The sequence below is a fragment of the Acanthisitta chloris genome, unplaced genomic scaffold, assembly GCF_000695815.1.
Source record: "Acanthisitta chloris isolate BGI_N310 unplaced genomic scaffold, ASM69581v1 scaffold8884, whole genome shotgun sequence".
In the NCBI taxonomy this organism is placed as follows: Eukaryota; Metazoa; Chordata; class Aves; order Passeriformes; family Acanthisittidae; genus Acanthisitta; species Acanthisitta chloris.
The window spans coordinates 114,920-140,547 of record NW_008669866.1 but is presented as its reverse complement, the minus strand read 5'-3'; the positions used below and the strand labels follow the sequence as shown (position 1 = coordinate 140,547).

Genomic DNA, 25,628 nt, shown 5'->3' with positions numbered 1-25,628 from the left:
GTACAGCTACCTATCCATTTTAGTCTGCTTTACCTATAGCACCACATGTGCCTCATACATGCTTGCGATTTTTGAACACTGCTGTTTCTTCCTGCTTTAGATTTCAGATGATGCTTTGCTCGTAGTACAGTACATTTTAAGATGAAGTCAGCTAGGACAACATCACTGCCTGTTGTAGTTAGTTTGTAGACCTCAGCAGATACAGAGGAATCTGTAAGTTTCAGAGTAAGGAAGGGTCAGTTCTGCAGAGAGCTCTGTTTCAGCATTTCTGGCCTTTCCACTCTCTCTGGGTGCATCTGTTGGATTTCATGGTTCTGTGCAGAGAACTCCATGAAAAAGATTGTTTAAATCTGTGTTGATGGCTGTCAAGTAGAGATTCTTGTGCCCAACATACTGCTGTCCCACATTGTAGACACTGGAATGCACTTCTGAGGTCTAGAAAATCGTGGATGGATTGTACTGTGGTGTCTGAAACTTTTGGGGACAGGTGTGAGGTGGTGGTGTGGTGGACAGTTCCTGTGCAATGTGTTCTCATCCCATGCCAGCTGAGGAATGTGGGAGCTTAGTGACGTCATTACCACTCTGCTTAAGTTAGAAAGTTTTTATTTTGTGAGGCTATTACAAGAGGAACTTTCAGGATTTCCCAAGGCTTTGCATCTCTGTTTATTCAAACACTTTGTATATTGGAATATTTTATCAATGCGGTTTAAATAAATGAACAGAAATTATTTCGTGTGTGTCCTAGAAGCAATATAAGGCATTCCAACATTATGTCAAAAAAAATACTTTGTCATCTGGTACTGAAGGTAGTCCTGGTGCCGGGGTCTGATTTGCATGTTTTTGAAGTGATAAATTAGATAACTGTCACATTATGCTTATAAGAAACTGCAAAGTTAAGTGCAGTGCTGTAGCACTGCTCAAAGCAACCTCTACTTCAGCACAAGCAATGGAATTTGTCATTTGTCTGAAGGTGTTAAACCCTACAGTACTTACCCACCATAGTAAATTCATTTCCTGAGAGTTATATATTGGCTGGTGGCCAATTTGTCGAAGAGTGTGTCTTTTAATTAATCTTGCTAAAGGTAGTGTGTCCTGATCTGTGCTTGAATATTCTTAACAAACACCACCAGCTTTAGGCTTTTGATACCTACCTTCTGTCTTTCAATTAATTAAAATTGGTACACAGCTATTTCAAAAGAAATTAGTTGGTGATTACTTTGGCATAGATACTGTTGTGTTTGATTTTTATTATTTGGGGAAAGAAGTCCCTGAAAATGGAGTTAAACTTGCATATGTGTCAGTCATTTAGGTATGTGAAAGAACTACAGTGAGGGTGATGGCTTCATTCAGTTAGTGTTATGCTTGAGGGAAGAAAAATAGCTTTAACTGTATGAAAGTCAGAAATGGATAAATAGAAAATATCAAGGAGGAACACTGCACTGTAGAGATTCCATTGTGTCTGAAAAGCACATTTGAAAAACCCTAAAATCGGCTTAACTTGTTTGGACACTACTGTCATTAAATTGCTACTCATAGTTATTGTACTGGCTTATAAATTACTGATATGAGCAGTGAAATGTGGCTACTTAGTGTGTATTAAGTTTTATATGCTCCATGAAAATAAATAAAACCATGGTAATTTTTGCTTTTCTCTAGAAACAAGGATCTCTGCCTACTGAGCGCAACAGCGTAGCTAGGGATGGCCTAAGGAGACCGAGGCTAACATGGGCAATGGCTCTCCACCTCGTCATTCTGTCTCCCTTGTGCAATCCAATGAGTCACTCATCAATCAGCTCTAAATTGTTGCTGTTTCAAGTGAATGGCATGTTAGGGTAAAGCAGCATTGATTTTTATTTGGCTTTAAATGCTCCACTTGAAATGGTGACAGTTGTGAAATCCATTAATAGCTCGTAGTGTGGGTCCCTGCAGACAGTGAGGTGAACGTGTTGGGACTGTGGCTTTGTCAGTCAAGCCAAGCCAGTGCATCCCTGCTCATCAGCCCGTGCTTTTCAGTGATTAGGTAGCTTCCATAATGGCAAAGCTTTGAACATTTCAGAAGTAAATGTTGGGAAATGCTTGGCATTACTGCGAGTTCCAATTGCTTTGTCTTGCATATGCCTATTTTTTTTCTCTTAACGCTTCTGTCCTAGAATTTCTTCCTGTCCTTTTTTTGTGTCAATGTACAGTTGCTCAAGTTCAGGTTAGGAAAACAGATGAGAAAGGCTTTTTTTTTTCTATCTTCAGTCTTTTTTTCTCCCCAGAAGCCAAACTGTGCTAGAAGACCAATGCTTTGAAAGAGAAGTGGGAATCATCTTATGTACCTGATAATTCCTTGCTTGTTTTGATTATTCTTTGTGCTGACATCTTTGTAGTAACTTTTCTTTGATACTGCTTGGGTTATTTTCTTACGTTTGTGACATTTAAGAAAAGTAATGAAATCATCACTTGTATTACAAGTCCTTCTTTTTGCACATAGGAAACTCACAAATGGGTGCTACCATAGTAGATGCATTGGATACTCTTTATATCATGGGGCTTCACGATGAATTCAGAGAAGGACAAGAATGGATTGACAAAAATCTTGATTTCAGTGTGGTGAGTAGAGTTTGCCCTAACATTTCTCTAGTCCTTGTCACATTGTTCCTCTTGGGTGGAGGCAGAAGAGGTCTTTGCATGGGAATTAAGACGACTTATTGTTCGGAGTGTCAGATGTAAGGTTTAATGAAGTTCTCTCTGTATCTAACTTTATTTTGGAAAAAATAAATACACCCCAACCCTCTCACACTTGTAATTATAAGTAAAGATGCATATATATATATATATATATATAGTATTTTCAAAGTGCAAATTATAATGGGATAATGGAAAAAAGGAAAAGCGTGTTGTCAGAACCAACAGGGCCTCAGAAATGAAGGCAGAAATAAGAGGTTTTACTCTTTGATAATGGTTGCAAATAACTGAGTTATGAAAGACCATTTTCCCCAAAATCATGGTGTATAAATTACTTAACAAGACAATCTCTTCTTCTTCTTCCATGTCCTTAAGATGTCTTGACGAAAAATGCCCCTTGAGTTGTTGAGTTTTCCTACAGGAGTTTGGAATCTATCACAAAATTTCCCAGTTGGTCATAGAGCATCTGTTGTTCTTCATGTGTGCAGTGTTTGGAAGTGTTAAATGGAAGAAATGGCTCTATTTTAGTCATACTGATTAGTGTTTTTATTACTAATTTTGGGACTGTCACAGACTCTGTGATGGAATTTGTATTTCAGTCTTTGGCTTTGCCGTGTGGTTCCAAAACTAATCTTTCATTCAGTAAACGTACAAAATGAAATGTAGGTATACACTCAGAGTTGAGCAAATGGTTACTGTTATTTTTATATTTTATCCTACTTTTCAGAAATAATTTGTTTGGGCTTTTTCCTTTTGTTTTATACATTGACTGTCTGGCAAACATTAAAGGAATTTTACTCTGCTTTTTCAGCTAGTGCCAAATAATGATTCAGTCTAAAACTGAAGATCCGAAATATATCAGAGACAGTGTAGACATAATGATACCATTATGAGGGTGCACTAAATTGCTTCCATAACTTTTGTCTGACGTAAGGCAATTTCAATAAAAATTTGAAGAATTAATCTAGGATTTGGATGGAAGAAGTGTACATGACCCACCAGGGTTCCATTACAGCTTCCTATGTATCAAAAAAACATTTTTGAAGGTTAATGAGCTGCCTTGTATATATACCAGAGTTGAGTAATTTCCTTATATGGTTTGGAGTTTGTAAATAAATACATATATTTGTTCTTGGATTTTTTTCACAGGGAAATGGACATAATTGGTTTCACTTTATGCTGTACCATTGCATGTGTAATTCATGACTTCAATAAGTATTAGGTGGAATCATATGTTGCATTGGTGTTATTTTTCTTGCATCACCTTTATGTGAAAAAAAATGCCTTTTACTAAAAACCTGTATTTGGAAGTATTTCAAACTTTAGACTTCTAATCATCAGTGATATCTGAGGACATCTTTGAAGTATTCACATAATCTTTCTGAAATAAGTAATAAGTGCAAAATAGTTTGGTTTGGATACAGACTGTGTGATATAACTGCAGGTGCCATGGAAATAGCACGAAAGGAAAGACCTACAAATATAATATAAGCTGTGTACTAATTAGTGAGTCACCTTGTACAGTGTACATTGTGTGACTTTTCTGGATAAAAGGAAGAGTCTCCCTTATCTCAAAGTCTCTTAATAAAATTGCATTTCTCTGTTTAATGGTTTGAAGAGAAGTGTATGGGTGAGACAGATGGGGTGTATGTGGGCAACTGAGTGAATGGGGCACAGAGGGAGGCAGAAAGATGTTAAAACTATCTGGTTCTTAATTTTTCTGTGGGTTAAATGAGTAAAAAAATACTATTGAATTTAGCCCAAGGATATTAATGTGGAGGAAGGCAATAAAATGGTTATTCTCTTGAGTTTCTCAGTGGTCTTGCAGTACTTCTTGTCATAGCATTAAATACATAAAAGGCTGTTCCTTGGCAGAGGCTATGTTAAAATGGAACTCTGAATTTGAGATTCTGCATTAGTAATTTGGGTTAAGAAAGTGTATTATGGGAATTCTCTAATTATTATTCTGGTTTAACCTGTAAACCTAGAAGGGTTGGTGTTATGCTTAAACATTAAAGATTCTGAATTACGGAAATGTCCAGTCCTTGCCACCTTGCCCACCATCCCCGAATTATTGTAATTTCACTTTGTGGTGATAATATGGTTAGAGGGCAGGAGAGAAACTAACTTTATTTTTTTAAAAAATCAGTTGAAGCTGTAACTAAAATTACCTTTTGGTGTCATGAAGATCAGCCCAGGAATTTGTGTGGATCTAGAAAATGAAACAGTACAGACCCTTGCATGTGGATTGGTTAGCATATGTGCTCACCACTGTCTTGATATTTTTTTATTTCTTCTTTGGTTAGGGAGTTGGTCAATTATTTATTCTTTCTTTCTGTTCTAGAATTCTGAAGTCTCTGTTTTTGAGGTCAATATTCGCTTCATTGGTGGTCTTCTAGCAGCATATTACCTTTCAGGACAAGAGGTAAGGAGACTGGAAGGTATATGTGAAATTCGATGTATTCTAGAAAATGTTTCATATGAAGGCTTTTCTAGAATCTTGATTTCTCAGTAGTTTGCAAACTAATTTTGCAACAGTCATTTGTCCAAAATAACCAAATTCTTATGGTGCAAAATCTCTAAAGCTTATTTCTGCACAGGTCTCGCATCATTTAGGTCCCCTTTGTTAGAGTTTTGAAATGCTTCCTTTATCAAGATGTTTTCAGAGGATATCCACTCAAATAAGCATCAGCCTGAAATGTCAAGTGAAATGCCAACCTTCTCATGTCAACAATAACTTGTTTTGATATTCTGTAACTCTGTGAAGGTAGAAATGATAGCTTTGTCACTTGTCCTGCAAGGCTGTAGGTTTGCTTCATAGAAGTGCTATACAATCTGCTTACCATTTTCTCAGTGACAAACTGAGAAACAGCAAGCCAATTTTGCCCTACTTTTTGAAACTTCTCTTTAAGAAGATCAAAGACTTAAACCTCTGAACATGTATGCAACAGCATCCTTAGATTGAAAGGATCCATGTACCCACAGACTTGAAACCATGGACATGACCTCTTACTTCACATGCTTTAACAAGACTGGAGGCCTGACCCAAACTACAGGTTAAGTTGTAGTTCTTTTATATTTTAGCAACTGCCTGTCTTTAATCTGTTGCCTGTATCTTTGATTTCTTTGGTTTTGTCCTGTATTTTTCATGACCCTTCTGTAGCCCACTGCCAGGCATATTTTATGACTTAAGGTCTGATATACTTTCATGTGTTCATAAGTGTCTTCCTCTTTTGTTTAGAGAAGCACCTACGTATCAACAAGTTCTGATAGATTTTAAGTCTGCAGACCTAAAAATAACCAGGAGAAAAGCCCATAATTTATTGGCTCTTTAGGTCTTTGGCATCACCCTGGGATCTGTGAATTTTCTCTTGTATGAGTGTTCTTGTCTTTGGAAGAAGAACTCAGTGGTGAAGCAAAAATCTAGTGTACATCTTGAAAGAAATAGGTAGTTTATTTTTCATTAAGTACTAGTGCTTCACCTTCACTATCCACTCTCTCCAAGGCCCCCTGTCTGCAGAGGAAACAGCTGCAAGCAGTCCTTTCTGCTACAGTGATTCACATGGTCTGTCATAGAAGACCCAAAGGAAAGGAGAAGCACATAACTTTGGCCCTCTGTTTCTTTTGTTTCTTTTAATTAATCTTAAGCAATCTGAGCTGCATGTGCTTTTCAGCTTATGCCAAAGAGCAGCTGAAGTAGCTAAGCTAGGACCATTAGGAATAGTCATGGTAGTTCTGCTCTAGTGCAAGTGACCTCAGCAGCACAAAGAAGGATGCTTCCTTTTCAGAAATCTGTATTTCTCTTGCTTGGAGCTCAGATCACATTAAGTACTATGTGATCACTGAAGCCTTCAAACATTGAGTAGAGCAATCCCACATTATCTTTTCAGCAAGGGACATTGATCCTAACTCTGGAGAACTTACTCAGACTGGAGCATGCTCCTTGAAGTCATCTACCATGAGTATGAAAATTCTCAGTGAAAAAGTAAAGATCATGCATTGGTAGCTGGATTGTTTGTATAGATCCATGCTGCACCTGCGCACAAGCACCTAAACAAGAACCTTTTTACCCCAATATGCAGATGGGTGCAGCCAAACACTGCCAAAACACATGCTTTGCCTGCATTTGTAAAGCTGAGTATTCCTTCTTTCAGTTGCTTCTAACCACTTTGTAGAGTCAGAACAAGCTACTTTGCCTAAAGAGCTTTCATTTCTTTCCTTAGAAAGCATCTACCCTCTGCCTTTCCTAAATGTTGGCCACTGGGCTGACACTTGTGTTTTTAAAAAGATTTTTATGGCATCGTTCTCTCCAATGGACTGCAAATGCTTTATCACTTGTGGCACAAGATTGCTCCTGTCAAATGTCCATATGTATCATCTTTATTTACCTAAAGATCAGCTGCTAAAAAAAGTGTTCAGACTGCATTTCTTTCAAAATAGTGTGCCAGCTAGGATTGCTTTAGGTACCTGAGAGACTACTTAATTTGCCAAGTTGGAGGGCATTTCTCTGCAATTTGTCACTGTGGATATGTCAAGCAAGGGAACTTGAGGCTTTTCAGTAATTGAGCCCAGGAGAGACACCTGCCTCTGGGAACTCCTTGGAGTTGGAAGCAGGTTTGTTAGAGATGTGATTTCCAATCTGGTCTTCTCTCTTCTGTTCCCAAGAAGGGAAGGTATTCCTTAGCTCAGGATTGTGGCATGCTTGATTTTACACATAAGAAGAGACACCTCTTAGATGCCACTTAGATAGATAAGCCTGTTCCAAAGTGTTTGGATGTTTTGTCTGATCAGTTTGTGAACATGCACATGGACTTAAGCCTCTAAGGGAGCCTCTGTCTATTGGTAGGTATCCTTCCTTTGTTCACTGAGCTATCATTTACTTTCCACACCCTCTTGATCCCCATCTCCTTTCAAGCTTCTACTTCTGCAAGACTTGCTAGATACTGGTTTAGAAGGTTTTCATACCGATTTCCATTCTTTTGCATGTCTTGTTTGATGTATTTAAAGTAAGGCGTGATACAATGAACAGGCTGCTTTGAATTAATTCTGGTTTTCTCCTTTTAATATATATAAATTCTGCTTACCTCCACAATGGGAGTTACTGCTGTTTGGTGATACTTATAAAAGCTGTTATTTTATTTTGAGTCCTGTCACTTAGTGTTGTTACAGATGCTGTAGGGACAACCATAAAAGAAAGTGTTCAAGACTCAGCATCACCTGTGGAATTGTAATAATTTTTAAATGGCCACATCTGGAGAATTTGATAGTCATTATGGTTAATCTATATACTTTTGCCCTTTGTAGGGAGAGGATAATTGTGCTTGATAGGATTTTATCTGATTGATTCATAATGGTAGATAATGCATAGTAGTTTTTTTTCTGGCTGATCATGGACAGGCCATCTGGTGTCTAGCTAGGTGTATATTATCAGATCTAAGAGTGTGCCTCCTTTGTCTCTGTGCTTATATAAGAATGAGGTCTCAATCTGCCACTGATTTTGAGACTGAACCTGTGGCTTTTCTCTAAAGTACCTTACTGAAATATATGATGAGTATGTGCTAAAATAGTGGAATATAGAATCATATGATGGTTTGGGTTGGAAGTGACATTTAAAGATCATTTAGTCCAACCCCCCTGCCATGCAGGGGCACCTTTCAGTAGACCAGGTTGCTCAGAGACCTATCTGACCTGGCATTGAACACTTCCAGGGATGGGGCATCAGCAGCTTCTCGGGGCAGCCTCTGAGTAATGCCTCATTACCCTCATGGTAACAAATGTCTTCTTTATAGAGCTTTAGGCAGCCTGGTCTGGTGGAAGATGTCTCTGCCCTTGGCAGGAGTTTGGATCTAGGTGATCTTTAAGGTCCCTTCCAACCTAAACAATTCCGTGATTATATCCAGTTTAAACCTACCCTCTTTGAGTTTAAAAACTGCTGTCCCTTCTCCTGTCACTACAGGCCATAGTGAAAAGTCCTCTTCATCCTTCTTGTAAGCCAGACCTCTTTTAGGTACTGTAAGGCTGCTGTAAGATCTCCCCAGAGCCTTCTCTTCTCTAGGCTGAACAACCCTAACTCTTTCAGCTTGTCTTCGCAGGAGAGGTGCTCCAGCCATCTGATCATTTTTGTGACCCTCCTCTGGACCCATTGCAACAGGTCCACATTCTTTCTTGTATTGGGACCCCAGACTTGGAAATATTACTGAGGTCCTCTGTGTAAGTGGGGTCTACTGTATACTGGATTTTAAAAAAAATTATACTGTCAAAGCAAAGAAAGAAAGAGAGTTAATAAAAAGCAGAAGAAAAAAGCATTATCCCTCCCAGGAGTGTTGTGTGGCATAAAATTATAGAATCATCTAGGCTGGAAAAGACGTTGAAGATAGAGTGCAGCCTGTCCAGGCAGGCTCTCTTGTGTTTTGCTGTATGCTTGAGATTTCTTCCCCATTTCCACTGAGCAACCAGTGCAAAGTGTTTGCTTCACTTGTCATATTTCTTTATGAAGCCGTATGTTAATAGTCATAATCCCTAAGTATTTAAATCTCTAAATAAGAAGTGCAAAATTCATTGTGCCTATACTTAATCAGAAGCTACTAATTAAATATTTTTTGAGGTACAGGGTTTAAGAGTTGCTTAGTATAAAGTGGCTGGGAGCTGTACTGTGAGAACTAGGCACTCCTATTTTCTACCCCAGGTTATGATAGAATGACTAACATGTTTATATTTTACATTTTACTGCATTTTGTTACAATATTGTAGTTAAAGCGTATGAATTAGAAGTTTTCCACCTTCTGAGTTCAGAGGCACCACTGTGCTTCCTCCTTTCCATCTGCCAAGGGGAGTTAACAGTCCAAAATAACATACTGGTGGTAAAATATATAATGACTTCTTATCCAAGTAGAACCAGACTGTTTCTCAGTAATCCCTGCAATAGTCTTTTAATTTCTGTAAGAGTTAGATATGGTCTTAATTATGCTTGGAGAGTGAGGGTGGGAGACAACACTGATATCATTGATAATATAACAGAGACAAGTAGAAAGGAAATGTTCTGTACGCCTAGTTTGGAGCAAACATTGACTATGGAAGCTTAGGGTAAAAATCAGCCTTACGTGAATTAAAAACCAAGTAAACAGAAAAAGCCAACAAAAAAAAATTCCAAAACAAGAAAGCAATATTTTTTTGTGGCTGCATTAAGAGATTTGTTTTCTTTCATGCATCATCCTGGCACAAATACAACTTTTGTCTTTAGTTATGAATCCATGTTTTTCTATAGTTTTCAGTGATGCCTAGCAAGGCATTATTTAGCATTTTCCCCAGAACAGTAAGTTTCTTTACTTATTCTAAGATAATTTCCTAGATTTACTGTGTAAGAATGTTTTGTGTTCTCTATGATTTTTTTAATGTATTATCCAACACTAAGGAAGTATCTTGATATCTCTCTATTGTATGCAATAGCATCAGGGTAGAAATGCTTAATGAAAATGTATCTTGTATACACAGAGATCAGAACAAGATAAAGCCACATATTTCACAAAACTAAAGGATGCTACTGCAAGTTGCATTCTTATTATTAGAATGAAGCTGTCTGTACAGTCTTTTAAAGTCTTTTTCCAGGGAGATTACCTGGAAATCAGCTATAGTGATTAGCTGGTTCCTCAGTATGTGGCTGTGGAATTCGTTGATCTTCTGTGGAGTCTATCTATTTCTGTCATTCAGAATTTTATGCAAGATCAGTCATGTTTTGTTACTTGCTTTTTCTCTGGGTAACATGAGGTTTTCTCTTCACTATGGATGTCTGTATTGGTATTCTTCTTTTCAACACAAATATTCTTAATCTTTATTTGGTATGTAATTGATTATATGTTCTTTCACTTCTTTCAGTCACATTGGTGCATCTGGGTCTTTTTGGGCATCAGGGTAGCTGATACTGACGTCTGAGGGAGGATAGGAGCGCTGCTTTGTAAAATCACTGGCTGTCCAAAACATTTTTGACTCCTGATGCAAAAAAAAATAAAAAAATCAGCAACAACCAGGCAAGCAGTAAGAATGAATGGCATGAAGTAGAAAAGAGTTGGGCTGATCTTTCTGTGTTAATGCTGAAACAACAAAGTTTTCCAACCAACTGCAGTGATAAGCTGCAGAAGTTACAAAATGGATTTGCAACGGGTGTGTGTGAGTGTAGAATTTTTGAGAGTGGGCTACCAGGAGACCAGGAATTAGTGTGTTCTCAAGGCCTAGAACGGTAAAAGGTCTGTTACAGCCTGATGTAGGATATCACACTGGAATCTTCAGCAGAAATTGTGTTGTTTTGGGTGTGCTGTATCAAATGGTACAAGAGCTATAATTCCTGTAGTGCTGCCCCCACACCTGGTTAGTGAAGGAAATCAGTATGACAAAGACATAGATAACAATGCCAGCAGAAATCAGCAGCAGTCCTTCATATTGGCTATGTGAACTTCTTTGAGCTCATAAAGGCAGATAGAGATTCCTAGAGCATTGTAGGATCCAGACCCATTGTTCCTCATTTCTGAAACCCATCCAAAAGACAGCAGTGAAGATGCTGAACCCTGCTAGGAGCAGTATCTTCACTTCCAAGTTTTTCTGAACACAGTGTAAATGAACTTTATGCTCTCCAAATGAGAGTTTGTTCAAGGAGGCAGAGACAGCTGCAGAGCCCGTGTTGTATACATGCAGAATCATCCTGTAATTAACCACAGTGAGTGATCATAGGAGAAGTAAAGCTTAAGTAAGATAAAGAACAATGTTGTACCAGAGATGATTTCTCTGTGTTAAAAATCTGATTTTTTACAGTTGTATTTGATGATAAAGTCCAATTTTCGGAGCAAGTCTACAGGAATGCTAATATCTTCACAGTGATCCCAATCATAGTCGTGTGCTGTCTCTGGGTACTGTGACATCTTCCCTGAAGGTTAATAGTCCTTGAGTACTATCTTTTCTCCTTGCCATGGGACCTCTTCTTATTCACTCCTTGCTTTAAGAAAGCTTATATTTCCAGAGTGACTTGGCATAGTTCCCCATTACTTTAGCAAGTCCTAGCCTAGGAGAAAAGAGCCCCAGCTACTGATTGATACAGAATTACCAGCATCTCCCCAGCTGAGGAAGGAGTCTTCTGCATTTTGTATATCAAGTCTGCCCCTTCCCCAGTGCTACAGCCCCACCGGTGTGTGTAACACCATATGGCTCATGTGGCAGCAAACCCTCATAGCCACGGACCCCTTCTGAGGCTTAGTGTCGTCTGAGGGTGATGGTAAACTTCAAATAACAGCTTTTAGCCATCTCCCTCCTCTCCTCTCCTCTCCTCTCCTCTTTCTATGGCTCTGTGAATTAGCAAATGAAGTCTTTTAATTGTAGACTTTGACTAATAAATCTTAATTTTGGTTTGTAGTATCTTCATGAACTTTCAGCCTTGGTTATGGATTTTGGTGCTTCCCCTGTACATTCCTAGCATGCTTTATTTTCTGCTCTCTTATAATGTCTGTTAGGAGTTGAGTGAGATCCTGTTTATACTGAGCAGGAAATAATTTCTTTCAGTGTTAGGGGATTTTACCTGGAGCAAACATATCCAGGCACTTCCTGGAGCTGTGTCTCCAGGCAGGAGAAAGCAGGATGCAAAATGCATGTCATTGTCAGAAGGCTGAGGAGATGTAGTTAACTAAGAGAGTCAGAAGGACATGGTGTTACATGCATTTTTTTTGTTTGTTTCACTGCAAACTTTGTTTCAGGTGCCTAGATTTTATTCAAATTAAGGTGAATCTCTTAAATATGTGGGTTTTCCCTTTCTTTCTGAGCATTAAAGAAGAAATAGTACAAGAACATGTAAATAGAGCCCTCATCTATTCAGAAAGACACAGTTCTTTAGTCCTCATTTTAGTGGGGAAGCCTATTTTTTTTCCTCGGCCTCAAGAAATCGTTGCTTGTTTTGATGTGTTTGCTCTGTGGTGTTTTTTAGAATTGTATCACAGGCTCTAGAATACATTTTCTAAGGTGGTCGTTTTGAGTAAGGGCTTCCCCAAAGAAGTATGTGTGCTGGCACACTCCTCTTCCAGGTCTGAGGTGGTCAGTAGGTCACAGGGTGTTTGGGAAGTAGTGCTCTGTCCTGCAAATGCATGAAATGCACCCCCAGCCAGAGGGAAGATCGTATGGGAAGAGCTAGTCATCACTCATACCTTCTGTGCCGGAGACTTGGCAGGGCTGTGTGTGTCTAACACCTGTCTTTATAAGCACCCAGGATAAACCTTCTGTTCTTAATCTTTTCTGTAGAATTGTGTTGGGCATGTGTCCCATAAATGTTCAGTCATGAAGGTTTGCAGTATTCTTGTGAGACTGTGTGTTATCATGTTAATTTCAGGCATCAGTAATTGCAAAGTTGATAGACTTGAGAATAAAAGTACTCAAGGTATTCAATGGATTTGGAGTGCTTCAGCGCTCAGGAGTATGACTTTACCTTTTCTGAGTAATTAGCACTCTGGTGTGTATGACCCTCACTCACAGATTAGAGTCCTTTAAGCTTCTGACAATTCTGCACATTTTTTGAAGCAAGATGAACCAGAAAAAGGTGGTCAGCCAACTAGTGGTGGTCTCTGAAAACCTGGATTTAACACTTTTGTCTAGCATCTCATGGAGGTCTGTAATAAAACCAAGCACTGAGCCCATGGCCTCTGGATTCATCCCCACAAAAGTTCTATCTGCAGCTGTTTGCAGCAAGATTTGGGGGTTGTTTCCAGTTCTTGCATGTGTTCTGATTTGTAAATAAAGTCACTGAGAGTTGGGATTAGTAAGTGATATTTACATGCTTTGGTTTGAGCTCCTTTGTTAGCAGTCCAGAAGAGGTTTGTAGGCTGTGCAGAAATAGCCCCCTCTTGCCTTTAGAGTAACTAAGCATTTTATCTGGTATGAACAGCATTTGTGTGAGGAAAGAATTCACAAGCTACTTGTTGACTGCTTGCTTTTTTCATGAAGTGGAGCTTCACAAATCATCAAAACTTCTGGCATGACTGGTGGTGGCAAATAAAATATTCCTGCTAGCAATAACACATGGAGTGATGAAAGTCCAGAGAAAGATAGAGGGTCAGTTGTTGTGAAATGGCATCAAGTAAGGAAAACAAAGTGAATATTATTCTAAGGGCTGTTGTGTGATGGCAGCAGGAGGACACTTCCACCATTATGACAAAGTGTTCTTGTCTGCTGATGATTTATTAATATAAAAAAGGGTAGCTTATTTTTTTGATCAAAATTATTTACAGTATTTGCAATAAAAAATATTTACTGTGTTTACCTTTTGCCAGGCTTAGATGTGAAGCAGTTCGTTTGCATGACTTTTTCATTTTTTATAAACACTGTCAGTATGACATATCTTTCTGGAGAAAATAATAATATAATTGCCATGGTTAAATCCAGCCTCAGATCTCATTTAAAGTAGAGCACGAGGGCTGTTAAGTACCTGATAATCTATTAACAGACAATCAAACTAATCCTTTCCAAGAATCTGACAGGCAGCATCTCCTTCTGTTCAGGAAGACTCCTTAGTCAAATTGTGTTATATATGCCAATGGATGTCCCCAACAGCCGACCTAGATATATGAAATATAGGTCTTCAATAAGCAAGACAATATTATGTGACCTGGTTTCACAGAATTCTTAACTGTACATATGAAATTATCTAAATTGAAGTTTTAAGGCTTGTCTAAAATAAGTTTTCCAAGGTTGAAAATCTCAGAAGAGTTAACAGCATTGCGTATGTCCTGTCCAATGAAGATGAGGTTTCAGGTTGCTGCCAGGAGATTAGCTGCTTATTCTTAAGTAGCTGTGACACTTCACTGGTCTCTAACAGGACACAATCTGAAAAAAACCCCTCCTTTTTTCCTTGAATTCTAAAACCTTGTGTCATATTGGGTGTTGCCACTGCTCACTGCAGTGCAGACTGTAATGCTTGTGCAGTTTCTGTTTAACAGGCTTGTAGTAAATACTTCCTTGACTGGCAAATGACACTTAGCCCAATTTATTGTTTATCTTGGTACTACACGGCACCTGAAGAGGAGAAAAGGAGGGAAGAACTGACTTCTTTGCGGATTTGTTTCTTCTGCTCTAAGTCTGATTGAAAATAGGTTTTCCTGTTTGTATAACATACTTTAAACTGGTGGAAATAAAGGACAAGCTGTTTTAGCAATAGAAAATACAGCAACTATGCATTGAAAGCTACTCTTAAGCTCTCTTTGGTCATGTTCCTGTAGAGGGCTATAAAAGCTAAGAAAGAGTAGATCATTAGTAACTACTTGCATGTCATGTATCTCCTGTTGACCATGTCTATTAGTTTTTGGTTCCCTCTTCAGTAGTTTAAGGGTCATACTGGTGCCGATAGACACCAGTGACAGCAAGCACAGTATCTTACCTGCTATTTTTTCCAGACATTAATTTATTGGCATTACTGTTGATGCAGTAACACATTCATTTCTACCCACTGAGTTTTCCTATGTTCTTTCCTCCTAAGTTAGCATCTGCACTGAGGGTTTTCACACTTGATCTGATCCGGAGAGGAAGTATGGCATTGTCTTTTGCCAAGTGAAAACTGTTCTTCCAGCAGAACTTTTTCTTTTTAAAACAGAACAAAAATATGAGTCTAGACATGATACTGCTTTAAAATCATGCATCTTTGGCTCATTTTACTTTTGGAACTTGTTCTCATTCAGTGCTAGCTATTATTTTTTCTCTTAAAAAGGAGTTTGAATACTAAAAACTGTTTAGACAAGAACAGGTGTAGGGTGAGAGAAAAATAAATGCCATGAATGCTACAAGTAGCTGCTAAGCAAAACCACTAAAAACTAGCTAAAATACTAACAAGAATCATCTTGCCTCTAATGCCTATCACATGATAAAGATGGTGAGCTCTTCTAGTCTCTTAGGAATCAAGAGGATGCTGTCTGCAATAATATTGTGTTACCATTTATGAATTGGATAATCAGGAAAAAAAAAGCTTTAAAGAAATGACCAAGAAGCTCTCTAGCCTGTTAACATTGATATTTTAAATTCAAAATATAAGACTGTTGATAAGTGCCTCAGCCAAATGAATGCAATTGCATCCATATTCAGAAGTCTTTTAAAGTGGCCTAGGAAACTGTGAGCCAAATAGTCTGGTTTCACTCCTCATCCCCATCCCAGAAAGAGATCATCAGCACAGTAGTGACTTGACAATGAAAGTCCTCTCTGAAGAGTTTATCTCTGACTGTAGATTTGCTCTTGTTGATGTGAACAAATCTGTAGAAAACTCCAGAGAAATTTAATCACATGTTCGAGTTGACCTGGATAAATTAAATCCCTATAAATGTTGTCAAAGATGTAGGTGCAGGCTGCAAGTTACAAGGAGAATGAACAACCTGTGTTGAACAGGCCAACACTGGGGACAAGGATTGTGTTTTGAGTAGTTGTGGCTTTGAAGAGTACGTGGAACTTGCAGAAGACATGCAGCTCAGTTTGAACTTCTGGTATGAAATCCTGTGACAAAAGACCTATGAGCATTTGGATTTATAAATAGAAACTTTGCATACAAGGAGGAATTTATTTCTATTTAAGTTATTAATAAAGGCCACTATTGGTATGCCGCAAGCTTCTTGGCAGTCATGTTCTAAGAATGATCTGTAAAACCAGCAGAAGGGGTAAATAAATGAAAAGTTAAAGGACTGATAGTTATGCCTCCTGGGCACATGAATAGTCAGTATGTGGTACATGATGCAGTCCAGATATGTCTCTGGAAGGAATGTTTCACTTAAGTATTACTTATTGATGTAACTTTAAAGGTATCTTGGTACTTATGCTGTATCTTATGCAGGTGATCAGATTGTTGCTCTTGAACCTTTTTTATTTTTGTTTGCGTGGCGTAAAAGAAGACCATTTTAATCTTTCATTTCTGGCCCAGAGATCTATAAATTATGCTGCAGGAGTTTAGGGTATTTATCTCACCATTTTTTCAAAATGAATGTCTGGTTTTTGAAGTGCCTTGCAGAATTTATGTAACTATGAAGATTCAGTGCTTACTAATTCATTACTCACAGGTTCTGCTTGCCAGCTAATTTCCTTCAGAACTTGGTCCATAATAATATATGTTACATATAGCAAGCTACGTGTCTGTTAGTGAAAACAAGCTGATTCGTCTGTTAAAAAAAGCCCAAAGAAACACTTATTTACTTTTGCCAGGTGCAATGTAATGTGCTTTGCATCTGACTTTGTCTAAAGGGTGTATTTTTGAGGATGTAAAAGCTGTGTGATTTTTACTGTCTCTTTTTCTAGACTGTGATTTTTGCATTGTACTCTGTCACATTATATACCAACGGGAGGAGGGAGGCTGTGTGTATAATGTCTGCACCTAGTGTGAAACAATATGTAGTTTAATCTCTGTTAAACTTTTTTTTTGTAAAGGCAGCAAATACAGTCTAAGATGGACTGAATCATTTCTGACGAAGACTAAAGGGGAAATCAAGATTAAATTTAAAATGGAAAGCTTGGCAGCACATTCAAGAGAAACAGGAGACAGAGGAATAACTGAGAACGTAGAAATTGATGCAATGTAAGCACAGAGCTGAAGGACAAAAAAAGATAGCATGGCATGGAAAAATAAATGGGAAATTAAGGAGATATTTGACATGAGTGGAATAAGTGTTAGGAACAGGTGTTACCAAAAGGAAAGCCAATATCAAGAGATATTAATAGTGACAGAAAGAAAGATAATTCTCTTGCGCCAAATTTTTTCTCATAAGGCATGTTAGTTTAAGCTTAATTATTTGATTTCAGAACCATTTTTTTAAGGTTCCTAATATAGATTTTCCTTTTTGAAAACCACAGAGAGAGTGGATCATCAGTTGGGTTGGGAATTTGAGGGACATAATGCAGTCTGTTACTCAACTTAGTAGAACAGCTGGTAGTACCAAAATACCAAAGATCACTGATTAATAGGGAAAGCCCCCAAACCATGTCCAAGATTCATTTTTACCATTTGCTTTGCCTGGATGTGTTTGGCTACAAAGGCCTGTTGAAAGACTGATATATTAGAGTCAATTCTAGTTCGCAGGAATACGTTCTGGAGATGAGAAAGCATTTTCCCCCTGTCAGATTCCCCAAGATGTTTCTCATACTCCTGTTCACTACAACTATACTCTTGGGAGTCAATCTGTTTTATGTCTTACCTGCTTTAGCCCTCCATTCATTCCCTGTCCTTCCTTGAGGCCTTTTCTTTCTTCCCTTCACTGCCTATTTGTGTTACTTTCTTTTACAAACTTCTCCCTGTCACTTCACCTTGTGGGAGGTCAGGGTCTGGAAGCTTCTGCTTCCCCACTGGCAAAGCTCCATGCTGATCTTTGGTCCCTTGATGGCTCTTTCCTTCAGTTTCCTGATGGCCATTCAGATTGATTTTTCTCCCTTCTCTTTCTCCATTCCCTTTTCCCATAGATTAAATCAATCTTTCTCAGTGCCAGCAACTAGTGGGGGAACATTTAAGCCAGATGCTAGAGGATGTGTTTGCTATCACATCTGGTTCCCTGTAGTAGCTCCTACAGCAAGAAGAAATCATCTGAAAAATCATCTAAGCAGGGCATGCTTAGACATGAATGATTGTGATTGCTAAGTTGTGCCAGTTCAAGATTGTTGCTTCTAGTCCTGAGACAATTTTTTTACAAAGGTAACTAACCTGGCAGGCTAATACTGCTCGTGCAGGTAAACTTACAGTGAAGAAGCCAGAGATGTGAAAAGCAGAAAAGATAAAGCACAAAAATTGCCTAGGCTGAAAGCAACTTTCTAATAATAATAATAGTAGAAGAGAAAATTGACTCAAGACTGCCATGTGTTTTGGTTCAGTTAGATGGGATGTGAAACCATGTGCTTTATCTTTTGGAATGATCAGATCAGGGAGACATATGCCAGATTTTCATTGCATTTATTCTGAATTTTCAGTGGTCTGTGATGTTGACTGACTGGTATAAAGTCCTTGGATTTGGAGGCCCTTTAAAAACTGAGAACACATAACTTTTCTACTCAGATATGCATGAAACCCGTGCCAAGAAAGCTGATATGGCTATTGAAGTGAATGGAAATTATGCAGTTTAATTGAGGTATTAGTAGCCAGTGCCAGGTAGTTTAAATGTGATTAGCTGGTTGTCCAGCACATGCCAAATTTTTATATTTAGATCTTCTAAAGCAAAAATGTGGAATATTTCTAATAAGATAATATATGCACAGACTTTCTCGTGGGTTTTAAAAAAATATCAGTAGTGTGAAACTAATGAATATTTCATTAGCTCCTAAGATGCCTCAGTCAACAGTAACTAGATTCTTCATGACTCTTGTCCAGGAAAGTAGCTTTGGAAAACTTTTGTACAAGATAAAGATAGTATCACTAAGAATTCTGTTTGCAAATCTTTCCCTGCTGATGGTAGAAAACCACCATGGTATTTATTATCTTAGATCTGAATAGCAGCATTTAAATATACAGTTGCTAACTTGTAAAATGCAGATAAGGGGAGTTGTAGACAACCAGACAATATCTGGCTTATCTGCATTTAAATGATACAGTTTAAGTATTTTTCTGTGTTTATTTTTTCAGCTCATTAGTAGACTGTAAATGAACAATATGATCAGTACAACTCTAACTTAGGAACTACCACTATGCTAGTGTATGGTCTAGTCCACCCAGATCAGTTGATATGATGGAGTAATTTTTTGCCTTGCCCCTGTATTCATTATTTCCAAAAAGCTGTGACCTGTAATTTTATCTCGGAACAGTCTAGAGCCCCCACTAGGAAAGAGATCTGGCAGCTTTGGATGTATGAATGGACCTGTCCAGCCCTATGGGCGTTACTGAGCTTTTTGTTCCAGAAGTAGAATGCAGAGCACAGTTGCAGCTTTTTTCTTGGAAGTCATGATAATTCTGATGCACTGCATTAGAAAACTTTTACAAGCTGAATCTCCAGACAGCTAACTAAGGATAGCTAGGGTTGTGTAGCCATGAATTTTAGATCAGAGGCAACTGTTATATCACCTAATTACATGCATCATCTGAAACTGGACAGCCTTCTTTGCCTTCCTACCATTCTTTAAAATTGTCAACAAAAGTATGTCTTTCAGGGAGGGATCCAGTGTGATGTTATTACATAAAAGTATTTCTAAAAGTCTTGTGTGCGGTGTTACGGTCTAAAGAAAATGTCAACTTAGTCTGCATATTTTGAAAACTAAGGGAGTTTCTTTTTCCCAAAAGAAAGTACTTAATCCATAAATATTACATAACTTGATGATTTACTCATTTCACAGGACAAAAAATGCTTCATGAAATGTTCTGTCTGCTTTATGCTGTTATTCTTGAGAGACCAGACTCTGCACAGGAGGACTTTGCAGTTACAATTGCATGAACAGAAGTAACTGCTCCTGGACTTCATCAGGGTGGATTTGGCAGTGTTTTACAATTTTGAAGATTGTTAGAATTAAGCACAGTTTTTCTCTCTGCCTGTGTAAATTGTCTGCATGTAACAACCATATACCTTACAGAAGTGCAGTAGCTTACAAGGCAGAGATTTTAAATGAGTGTTGTTGGGCACCAAAGCTAATGCAGAAGATGAATGGCGTCATCCCTTGGTTACTCATACCTTCAAAAAAGGGCAAGCAGGAGGACCCAGGGATCTACAGGCCACTCAGCCTTACGTCTATCCCTGGAAAGGTGATGGAGCAACTCATTTGGAAAACTATTCCCTGGCCCATGAACAGCAAGGGGATTGGGGAAGTCATGTTCAACCAGCCCTGATAACCTGTGATGAAATTACTGTCTCTCATAAAATCCTGGTAAAATATGGGCTGGATGAGTAGGTAAGTGAGGTGGATTGAAAACTGGCTGAACAACTGAACTCAGAGGGTGATTATCAGTGGTGCAAAATATAGTTTGAGGCCAGTGACTAGTGGTGTACCCCAGGTATCAATACTGTGTCCAATCCTGTTCAATATGCATATTAATGATATTGGTGATGGGGCCGATGGCACCCTCACCAGATTTGCTGATGACACCGAACTGGGAAGAGTGACTGATATGCCAGAGGGTCATGCTGCCACCCAGAGGGACCTCAGTAGGCTGGAGAAACAGGCTTGACAAGGAACCTCATGCAGTTCAGAGAGGGCAAGGGTCAAGTCCTGCTACTGGGGAGGAACAACCCCATACACTACTATATGCTGTGGTCCACCCAGTTTTGCAAAAAAGTGATGAACACCAAGGTGACCATGTACAGCAATGTGCCTTTGCAATAAAGAATGTGAATGGTATCCTGGGCTGCATTAGGAATTTTGCCAGCAGGTCAAGGAAGGATTCATTCCCTTTGCTGTGTCCAGTTCTAGGCTCTGTATTACAAGAGACATGAACATACTGGAGAGAGTACAACAAAGGGCCACAAAGATAGTTAAGGGACTGGAGCAGCTCTTATTTGAGGAAATATGGGAGGAGCTGTGACTGTTCACCCTGAAGGAAAAAAGGCTCGGAGAGGACCTTATCCCTGAAGGAAGGAAGTAAAGAAAGTATAGCAAATTGTCACCATATCCATTTTAAGTTGACACCGTAGTCCAGAAGCAAATTGTTTCCTGTTTTTTTCACTCTGATCTTAGACTGCTGAGATGGGCTTAGATTTTTCATTTCCATATCGATATTTTTTCTTTCACATAGTAATATATAAATCCACAGAGCACCCCTTTGCAGGGTAAGTCTTCTCTTGTTTAAAGAGGTTTCAGTCTTTTGGAAATGCTAGGTGTTGCTCATCAAGTACTTCAGTAATCTTTGCAGCTCACCAAAGACAGCAACAGTAGCTTAGCTATGGCATTGTCTTTACAGTATCTGCAAATATTCCTTCCTTGAACATCTGCTACGACTCAAAAGACCTACAATGCTGGAGAAGTGCTGTTGAATTTGTGTATTTCTACATCATTTCACCACTATAGATAGTGTAGTTTGTAGCTGCCTTGCTAAATTTCATCTGAATGTGATTTACATTCTCCAGGACCAATTCTAGATGTGGCATACCTCTTCAGTCATCTCTCACAAACATCTGTAAAATACAGCTGGAGTCCTCTTGCACTCTCACTTCATACTGTGATTGCTGAAATATTACCAGAATCTTACTGCATCTCCTTCATCTGACGAGATGCCTTTGTAATTAAATCCATGGAATTTAATTATTAGATGCAAATGTATAAAGAGGGAGCCATTTCTTCATTTCTTGGTAGCAGGGTTGCCCTCACTTGCTGTGGGGAATGCTCTAGGAACACTTTATGCAAAACCCAGGAGTTCCCAGTCTTGAAGGGATAACATGTTGAAACTTAGAGCTACTCATCTGGCATACAGACATCTTTGTCCTATTCAGTAAGACTTATTAAGCTACCTTTTTTGTGTTGTTACTGCGATAATGGTGCCTGATTTACAGCAGTAAACGACACCGTAAGCCTCTATCTCTACTCATGCGGAAAGTCCAATCTGGCAAGTTGAGCTTTAAATGGGTGGCTAGCCACCAAAAGGCAGAGAGGAATTCACTTCTGCAATTGCACTCTGAAGGTAGGAAGGTAACTATTCTTGATTGGGCCAAGGAATATGACATAGTTTCTGCAAAGGTCTGAGCCTGGTATTGCTGTCAGGTGCCCTGTTTTTTAAAATCTTTATGCAGTGATTAGGTAGGTCTGCCTCATCGTCTTCATCCTTAGTGTTCAAGGGAAACGTGTGCAAGATTTGGTATTAATAGTAATACTGATGGTGAACTGAGTACTACATTTTTGTCAACTCGTGCAATATAGCTGGTGTGTTTGATGGGTTTGGTTTTTTTAAAGGATCAAGTGTTACCAAACCTACAGATTTAGCAACATTACATGCCCATAGATACTAGTTAATAGCCATCAGATTAAGGAGAAGTCTGGCATTTATTAATACTTAATAAGAATGACACAAAGGCTAGTCTATGCACATAAATGAAAGAGGTTATTTGTATAAAACATCTATAATCTCCCTCAGAGTTGGGAACTGAGGCCATTCAATGCTGTTTGTCTTTCATAGTGCTGGAACAGAACACCTAACAGCAGTATATGCATAATATAGTCTTCTGAGAGTTGCAGTCATGCATCTAGACAGTCACTGGATACATCAATAATGCTTTTGAAGAATTGTTGAAATCTTTAATGCCTTTTTAGCTGAATGTTTTGGCCTTACTTGGATTAATAGGCTCAGGAGCAAGCTTTCATATTGTGGGGTGGGTGGCAGGTTTGATGTGTTAAGCATCAATTTAATGGATGAAAATTATTCAGGTTCTCACAGCTGGCCTGCTGTACACACTAGTTTGTAGATACTGACTGCTGTTTTCATCTTAAAGAGGGATCCACTTACCTGATTTGGGATTTAGGTTTTGTCTTTCCTGCCAATTTTTACTTTCTTCCCTTCTATCTGTAAACAGCTTGAATTATTTTTGAAAGGGGTAAAACATCCTTCTGTTCCTTTACAGTATTTGCAGAAAGAAGCATTAGCCTAGCAAAGGGCATGTAAATAAATAGCTTTAGTGTATTAAATTTCGGAGAGTCATAGAATGCTAGGGGGTTGGAATTGATCTTGAAGATCATCTAGCCCCAACCCCCTCTGCCATGGGCAGGGACACCTCCCACTAGACCAGGTTGCTCAGAGTCTTATCCAACCAGCCTTTGAACACTGCTAAGGTTGGGGCATCCCCCACCTCCTTGGGCAACCTGTTCCAGTGTCTCACCACCCTCACAGTAAAAAATTTCTTTCTAATCTCTAATCTACATTTACACTGTTTCCGTTTATACCCATTACTATTTCTCCTATCACTACAGTTCCAAACAAAGATCCACCCCTCTCCAGCTTCCTTGTAGGCCTTCAGGTACTGGAAGGTTGCTGAGGTCTCCATGCAACCTTCTCTTCTCCAGGCTGAACAGCCCCAACTTTCACAGCCTGTTTTCATAGGGGAGATGCTCCAGCCTTCTTATCAACTTTGTGGCCCTTGTCTGTACTTGCTCCAACAGTTCCACATCCTTCTTGTGCTGGGGACACCAGAGCTGTATATACAGTACTCCAGGTGGGGTCTCACAAGAGCAGAGGGTTAGAATCATAGAGTTTTAGGGGTTGGAATGGACCTTAGAGATTATTTAGTCCCAACCTCCTCCACCATGGGCTGGGGCACCTCCCCACTAGACCAGGTTGCTCAAGGCCTTGAACACCAGTCAAGTCTCATGGGTCAAGGTAAAGACAGGGAGAGATCACTCACCAATTACTGTCGTGGGTAAAACGCATTTGACTTGGGGAAATTAATTTATTAGCAATCAAACCGGAGTCATATAATGAGGAAAAGAACTAAAATCTTGAAACACCTTCTCCCCAGCCCTCCATTCCTCACAGGCTCAGGGTCACTAACAATTTTGTCTGCTTTCACCCCTGCAAGCAGGTCAGGGGGATGGAGAATTTGCAATCAGTTCATCACAGATTGTCTGTGCCACTCCTTCCTCCTCAGGGGACAGACTCCTCATACACCTCCCCTGCTTCATCGTGGGGTCCCTCCCATAGGAGGCACCCCTTCATGAACTTCTCCAGCATGAGTCCTTTGCATGGGCTGCAGTTCATCCAAACTGCTCCCGTGTGGGTCCCTTCCATGGGGTGCAGTCACTCAGGAACAGACTTCTCCAGTGTGGGAATCCCCACTGGGTCAAAAGTCCTGCCAGCAAACCTGCTCCAGCACGGACTTCTCTCTCTATGGTCTGTAGGGCCTGCCAGGAGCCTGCTCCAGCATGGGCTTCACGCAAGGTTACAGTCGTCTTCGAGCATCAGCCAGCTCTGGTGAGGGGTCCTCCAAGGCTGCAGGTGGATATGTGCTCATCATGGACCATCATGGGCTGCAGGGGCACAGCCTGCCTTGCTGTGGTCTTCACCTGGAGCCCCTCCTTCCTGATTGACCTTTGTGTCTGCAGGGCCGTTTCTATCCCATGTTCTCACTCCTCTCTCTGGCTGCAGATGCTGTTCTGCAGTTGTTTTTTTTTACCGCCTTCTTAAATACATTATCCAGAGGCGCTACCACCGATGCTTCTGGGCTCAGCCATGGCCCGTGACGGGTCCGTCATGGAACCAGCTTGCATTGGCTCTGTCGGACACAGAGGAAGCTTCTGGCAGCCTCTCACAGAAGCCACCCCTGTAGCACCTCCACTACCAAGACCTTGCCGTGGAAGCCCAATGCAGCAACATGGCTGAAAGAGTAGTATGGCAGCTGAGTAATTCTCTGTTATTATGTTCCCTGGCAGAGTCAAATTATCTCAGTCTTTGTAGTTATATGTGTTGTACAGATCATTTTTAAAAGCTGCAGTGATGACTTTGCAGCAATCACAGTCATGCTTCATTATTAGTTATCCTTATCACCAGCTTTTTCCCAATAGCTAACTTACTTTCCCTTGCTCCATTTTGGTGTTATTTTGTGTTCTTCATGTCCACAGAAAAGAATGTTATTTCATTTTCCTTGGGGTAGCCTTTTATATACTGAAAAATCATTATCTTGTCTTCTCTTGAACTTCTTTTGTCTGGACTAAATAACCCCAGTTCTTTTACTGTTTCCTAATGAGCTCTATTTTCAAAGCATCCATTAATTTTTTGTTCTCTGTTCTTGTGTATATATTTCTTGAAATGCAGTGCCTGTCAGCAGGGAGGTGCCAAGGCTGAAGTAGTATGTATCAGTTCAACCTGCTGCAAAAAAAAAAAAAAAAAAAAAAAGAAAAGAAAAATACTTACTATATGATAAGTAACTATGTTGTCTGATAGCAGTATATTATTTAAAAGATGGAGCCTGGGGCTTTTTCTGTTGTTCTTATGGTAAGTCTGAAACCTACTAAAAGAAGACACGTGAACGAGCTCAGTGGTCAGATCTGCAGTTTCCCATAAAAGGCACCTCACCTACCAC

At 39.4% G+C, this 25,628-nt stretch overlaps 1 protein-coding gene across 1 annotated transcript in view; it reads left to right on the top strand.

Moving 5' to 3' along the window:
* Nucleotides 1-25,628, top strand: part of MAN1A2 (mannosidase, alpha, class 1A, member 2) — a gene marked incomplete at its 5' end in the record, with an annotated part of 130,400 nt that overhangs the window by 53,203 nt on the left and 51,569 nt on the right. The window contains 2 exons of the mRNA XM_009073476.1: nt 2,477-2,595; nt 5,015-5,095. Of these exons, the coding sequence (XP_009071724.1) occupies nt 2,477-2,595; nt 5,015-5,095 (200 nt within the window). The remainder of the gene's footprint in view (nt 1-2,476; nt 2,596-5,014; nt 5,096-25,628) is intronic.